At 33.3% G+C, this 7,107-nt stretch overlaps 1 protein-coding gene across 1 annotated transcript; it reads right to left on the bottom strand.

Moving 5' to 3' along the window:
- Positions 1-1,395: 1,395 nt before the first annotated feature.
- Positions 1,396-4,765, bottom strand: LOC140977664 (uncharacterized). Its single transcript, XM_073442409.1, has 4 exons — positions 3,352-4,765; positions 2,718-2,962; positions 2,264-2,632; positions 1,396-1,815 (listed from the first exon to the last, which is right to left on the bottom strand). Exons 1-4 carry the CDS (start codon positions 4,763-4,765, stop codon positions 1,396-1,398), a joined length of 2,448 nt encoding a protein of 815 aa, XP_073298510.1.
- Positions 4,766-7,107: the final 2,342 nt, after the last annotated feature.

The following is a 7,107-nucleotide window of genomic DNA, read 5'->3' as shown; positions in this document are numbered from 1 at the left end:
TGAATAGCTAACTTCCTAAAGTTGAGATAATAAGGTGATACTCTTGGCATGATAATAAGGTTATTAAAAGGTAAGAATCTATGTTTTATATTATTTAATCATTATTTATTGTTTATGTTATATTTATTTCTTTAAGCATTTTTATACCCTACTTATAAGTGAGAGTTTTGATTTATTGTTGCTATATGTTACACTAAATTCTTGGAACCATTTAAATGTTAGTTTGGTTTTACCAACCATTTAACTTGGATTCCTTGATTTATTATATATGAATATATCATAGTATTAATTTATTCGTACAATTTAAATGTTAGTTTGATTTTACCAACCATTTAAAGTGGGAACCTTGATTTAGTGTTTACAAATATATATAGCACAATAAATACTTGACCACATTTATAAGTTTTGTTATATATTATATACTTATAAGATAATAATTTATAACATAATATAAATATGATTATTTAATATATTGGAACCATTTTATTAAGTGGATTTCAATATTGTTCGTTAATGTTAACTTTATTAAAATACCAAGAGTGGATCCTTTAATCTCAACTACTTAAATTAAAATTTGAACAATTAAAATTTACCCATTAAAGATTCAAACAATTAAATTTAAAAAAAAACAAAAACAAAAACAAAACAAAAAGACATTGTAGTGGACTTGTAATTAACTTAGCTTCCCTGTGGATACGATATCGGACTCACCGAATTATACTACTTGTGGACAACCTGCTCTTGGGAGTGCAACAATCAAAGTTACAACACATATCAGTTCTTTAACTTCTCTTGGAACTTGGTTCCATGTCTTGTAAGTTATCTTAACTTTTTCTCGAGCAAGCACACCAATATAACTCTGCATTTCAGCAGCAGCTTCTCTTACTGGTTGTTCAAGTGGATTGAATCTTACCTCCTTTCGAATTCCCTGAACCCTCTGCCTACAAAGCATATCTAGATGTGTACGACCTCTAGATGTTCTTGTTGTTTCAGTGTCTGTAGATTCCAACATTTCCTTTCCATCAAAACTCTTGGCAGTAGAAGTAGATGCAATTTTTTCTTTGCCCTTCCCAATCAATGCAGGCTGTCCTAATCTCTTGCTCGATTCATGAATTGTATCATCATCATGAGACCCAATTTTAAGCTTTCTAAAGGATGTCATAGAGTCCAGATTTAACATGTTCAACAAAAAAGTGAAAAAAACATATCAATATAGAAATAAATGCACAATATATACAACAAAAAATATGGTAATAAATTCATCTTCAATAGAAATTCAACAGATACAAAGATAAATAAAAGTATAACTTCAATATTGTCTTCAAAATCCTATGCAAAAGCAAAATACATATCAATATTGTCTACAAATACATCTTCAAAGTAAAATATCTATGGTTAAACATTGTCGACCCAAGTCTTATCACAATATTCACGAAGGCATGATGGTTCATTGTCATATGCTCTATCAACACCCATTGATGGTAACCCTCTGGTAAAAGATTGATAGTGAATTAAAGTGTCTTCCAATTCATCACCATTAACGTGTTCAAATGATTCTCTGGTGGGAGTTGTAAGTACAATACTCCATTCAGGATATTCAGGATCTTCAATGTAAAATACTTGCATTGCTTGACTTCCTAAGATAAAAGAGTCGGATTTGAATCCAATTCTTTTCAAATTTACCAATGTGAAACCAAGATCATCTACTTTAATACCATTATTATTTTCCACCCAATTACATTTGAACATTGGAATTTGAAATTTGTGGTAATCTAGTTCCCATATTTCTTCAATAACTCCATAAAAAAACCATGTCTAAAACAATTGGGTTTTTATCCTTTGCACTGGCAACTTGCATTGTCTTTGCGGCTAAGCTTACTTTAGAGTTTTGAGTAACTCATATATCTTCACGTTCTTTTGTAGCATATGTAACCCCATCAATCAGATAACTAGAATATTTTAACACTTTGTTGCTAGGTCCACGCGCCATCCACTTCAATCTTTCTGATATTTGATGGGTGGAATGGACAACTAAATGTGCAAACTATATTTTACAATGCCATAAATTTAGATTTTACGTAAGATACCAAGAGTTGTATGAATGTTAATATCTAGTATTTTGGAACTTACAGTATCACGCAACTAGTTAGTAAACCTTCGGTTATGCTCATCTTGTAACAATTTTTTGGACTTGGCTTTATGAGGAAATCTTGATTTCAAATCCACCATGTGTTCCTTAATGAAATAATTTGTAATAGAAAACCAATAGAATGTATGCAAAGTGAGTGAAAGAATTGATAGGTCGGAGATCTGACTCGACATAAGGATCAATCTCAGCATCATTTGTCAATACATAACGATGTGCTTGTTGCAGCTCATCATGACTAGTGGAGTGCACAACTGCTCTCGATAAAGGCTTAGGAAGTTCTACTTCTCGATGCCTTGATGGTATCCCAATTGTGTGGACATTAGATAGATAATCTGAGCAAAATTCGACAGCCTCTTCAGCAATGTAAAATTTGGCTATACACCCTTCAGGCCGATTGCGATTGCGCACATAACCTTTCAAAATCTTCATGAATCTTTCAAATGGGTATGTGTGCATATGCCAAACCGGTCCACACAATTTGACCTACCGCACAAGATGAACAGTTAAATGAATCATTATATAAACAAATGAAGGGGAAAAGTACTTTTCAAGTGAACACAATATCAACAATCTCTCTTTGCAAGTCATCCAACTTTAAGACGTCTATCACTTTACTATACAAGACATTGAAGAAGAAACACAGCCGGGTGATAGTATCTCTGACATGTTTTGGCAAGACACCGCGGATGGCCACTGGAAGCAATTGTTGCATTAAAGTGTGATAGTCATGTGACTTCAGGCCAAAAAGTTTCAAATCCTTCATCGACACAAGGTTTCTAACATTGGATGAGTCACCTACAGGTACCTTTACTCCTGACAAAGAATTGCAAATAATTCTTTTCTCATCCTTACTTAGTGTGTAACATGATGCTGGCAAATGAAAAACGTTTTCTTCTCCCCAATCCTTGGTGCCAATTCAGTCCTTAAATTCATTTCCAAAAGATCTAATCTTGCTGCTACTCCATCTTTTGTTTATCCTGGAACGTCAAGTAACGTACCGATGAGACTTTCACAAACATTTTTTTCAATGTGCATCACATCAAGAACATGTCGAACATGTAGATCTTTCCAATACTCAAGTTCAAAGAATATTTATTTATTTTTCCAGCATGTTATCCTGTCATCGTTCTTTGAATGAAGCTTTCCGCTGAATTTTCCACAATGATAATTAATTCTTTGAATTCTTTCTAAAATTTCATTGCCACTCAATGGTTTTGGTGCGAGGTTAAATTCTTGCTTCCCATTAAATGCCTTCTTTTGTCTTCGATAAGGAAGACTTAAAGGTAGAAACCTTCTATGGCCTGTATATGACATTTTTCTACAATGCTTCAACCTTGTCGAATATGTTTCTTCTGCACAAATAGAACATGCGTGATTTCCTTTCACAACACATCCTGACATGTTTCCATATGCAGGAAAATCATTGATTGTCCATAGTAGAACATCTCTTAGAGAGAAACTTTCTTCTAGATATGCATCATATGCTTCAACACCTTTATCCCATAAGCATTTTAAGTCGTTAATAAGAGGTGCTAAGTAAACATCAATATCATCACCCGGCTGTCTAGGACTAGATATCAACAAAGTGATCATCACAAATTTTCTCTTCATACACAACCATGGTGAAAGATTGTATGTGATCATTAAAACAAGCCAACAACTATATGCAGAACTCATCAAACAATGAGGATTGATCCCGTCTGTTGATACAGCCAATCTAAGATTTCTTGGCTCATAAGCAAAATCTGGCCACATGCGATCAACTAATTTCCAAGAGGTCGAATCACCTGGATGACGCAAGTATCCATCATGAATTCTTTTATCAGCATGCCAAGTTAACTCCTTGGATATCTCCTTATTCCGAAACATTCTTTGAAATCTTGGAATAGGTGGGAAATACCACAAGACCGTTGCAGGAATTCCTTCATTTACCTTCGATTTGTTGCCCAACTTCCACCTTGACGTCCCGCAAGTAGGGCAATTCGCAAAATCTTCGTATTCCTTTTGGTATAAGATACAATCATTAGGACAAGCATGAATTTTCACATAGTCCATCCCTAATGCGCATAAGCTTTTCTTTGCATCATACAAAGATGAAGGCAATTCATTGTGATCTGGAAGCATTTCACCAAACAAAATAAGTAGATTAGTGAAAATTTTATCACTCCAACTATATTTTGTCTTCGAGTTAAATAATTTCACAACTGCAGATAACTTTGTGAATTTAGCACATCCAGGATATAAAGGTTTATCTGCATCTTCAAGTAGCTTATTGAATTGGCTTGGATTCTCAGCATAAATTACATATACACAATGCACCACATTTATAAGTTCCTCACTAAATGATTTGTCTTCATCTTTTACTACTCGATCATTATCATTCATTGAGTTCCCTTTCGTAGATCTTTCCCCATGCCATATCCATGTATGATATATCAAATCCATACCATTACAATACAAATGTGTCCTGATAGTTTCAACATTTTTCTTCCTTAAATTACCACATCTTTCACATGGACAAGGTATTGCATCAGAATGGATAGCATTTTTTAGTGCAAACTGCAAGAAAGACTCTACTCCAACGTCAAATTCACGTGATAGCCTATCTTTTGACATCTATTCTTTGTCCATTCTTGGTACAACTACTCAGCTAACAATGAGCCCAACCCATTCAAAACAATTTTAAATAAAATAAAAAAATCTTTTATTGATAACCTGTCTTTTTAATATAAATATACACACATATATATACATAAAGAGAATTTTGTTACAAACACCAAAAATTGTTCTAAACTTTATATTTATATTATATAAGTTGGTTAGTGGTTGAATTCATGTTGCTACTCCTTACCCAAAGTAGGCTTGTAATGATTCCAACTTTACCAAAAAACCATTCAAATGTCTACATATACACTTGCACAAGATCTGCACTTACACCGACACAGAATACAGGGGTGGTTTTCTCCACCAAACAACAGTCTCGATTAAAATGGGACTCAAGGAAGAATTTCGAGCCTAAAACAAATTCTTCACATCGAAATCTTAGACTAAATGTCATTCAATGCAAAAAACAAAAACTATAACTTGGAAATGAGACTCAATTCCAGGAATAAAAAAAGATGACAAAAAAAAAACAAGAAACGAAGCGTGATTTGAAATCTATATCCTGTGTTTGCTGTTCTTCCTGATCTATAGCCATTGGTATCGGGGTTTGTATATTTGTTCTTGTTGAAACACGAACCCATTTCTTATTCTGGTAGAAAACGAAAATGGGGTCAATATTCCAGATTTTCTAAAAATACTGAAAATATAATCCAGTGACTGAAATGGTATTCCCTTGACAAATCCGTTAAAAGATTCATACTTCGAGATTAGAAATGTAAAATCAAAAATATAAACTTTGAAATGAAACCTAGCATGGACGACTCACCACGGTGATTCAAAGATCAGAAAATTGAATCTTTCAGCATGTTGACTCTACAGCTCTTCGATCGGGTGTTTTATACACGGTGGTTTGCCGGTCTTCCTTGGCGGTAAGAAGCGGCAGTGTCGGCTTAAGACTTTGGAGGGAAAGAGGGCGACGTAGGCGGGAATGGGTTGGGGTTTTCTAATTTTCTTCTCTCTTTTATTACGTACAAGTGTGTGTAATATGTTATAGTTCTACAAATATTTTTTAAAAAAATTTGAACTACGACAATGGTTTTTCAAAAACCGTTGTCATTAACAAAATAAAACACTAAAAAACGACAACGTTTTAAAAATTCGTTGTCGTAGTTCTAAAAATACCAGCTGAAAGACAACGGTTTACACAAACCGTTGTCTTTGACCCTTGACAAAAACACATATAGACAATGGTTTTTAAACCCCGTTGTTATAGAAAAAAAAAAGCTCATAGACAACAGTTTTTTATTGTCGTAGCCTAAAAAAACGCTAATAGACAACGGTTGATAAAACCGTTGTTGTAGCCCAAAAAAACGCTCTTTGACAACGGTTTTTAAAAAACGGTTGTTAAAACCGTTGTTGTAGCCCAAAAAAAACGCTCTTTAAAAACCGTGTTGTAGTCCAAAAATAACGCTCATAGACAACGGTTTTTAAAAATCGTTGTTGTAACCCAAAAAAAAACACGCTCATAGACAACGGTTTTTAAAAACCGTTGTCGTAGACCCATTAAAGACAATGGTTTTTTAAAAACCATTGTCTATAAGCGGGTTTTTTAGGCTACGACAACGGTTTTTGTTGAAACCGTTGTTAAAAGAAAAAAGACAACGATTTTAATAAAAAACCGTTGTCGTAGGAGTGTTGTTGATGATATAATTTCTTGTAGTGACATGATCGGATTTTGACCTGAAATTCGCAACTTTTGTTTCCTCGCGATTTTTGTCCATTTTGTGTCGATTTCTAGATGATTGCTGATTGAAAAAGGTAAGGCGGCGGTCAGCCGAGGCAAGGCGACAATGGGTCATGGTCTCCGAAGTATGGTATGGCTTGAGGGAGAGCTGACGAAGGTTTTCTCATTTACGGTTAGGGTTGGGGTTTTTGTTTTGATTTGAGGATTTTTGGTTGGATTTAAAGCCTTATTTGGTTGACTAATTTTAAACCATATATTGAAATTTATAATTTTGGCATTTTACTAAATTTTGACTTCCGTAATTCTGACTTATGAAATAAAATTTGACCATTTTAAAATTTAATTACGTGAAATAAAATTAAATTACAAGTATTTATTATTTATCGTCTTTTTTATTTCAATAAAATATTTATGGATGAAAAGTTATAATGTAGAAATATTTTATTTTTTGCATATTTGGTCTCTATGTTTTATTTGGTCTAATTAAAGTAAATTAATTTTTTTTGTGAAAATTTTTGAGTTAAATTAATATCGTGTATCTGAAATTTAGTTAAATTTAAATTATATGTTATTAGAGCGATTTAGTGAGATATGTAGATTTTGATAAAGT

The sequence above is a fragment of the Primulina huaijiensis genome, chromosome 5 (assembly GCF_012295235.1).
Source record: "Primulina huaijiensis isolate GDHJ02 chromosome 5, ASM1229523v2, whole genome shotgun sequence".
NCBI lineage: Eukaryota > Viridiplantae > Streptophyta > Magnoliopsida > Lamiales > Gesneriaceae > Primulina > Primulina huaijiensis.
This window is presented reverse-complemented; position numbering and strand designations above follow the sequence as displayed.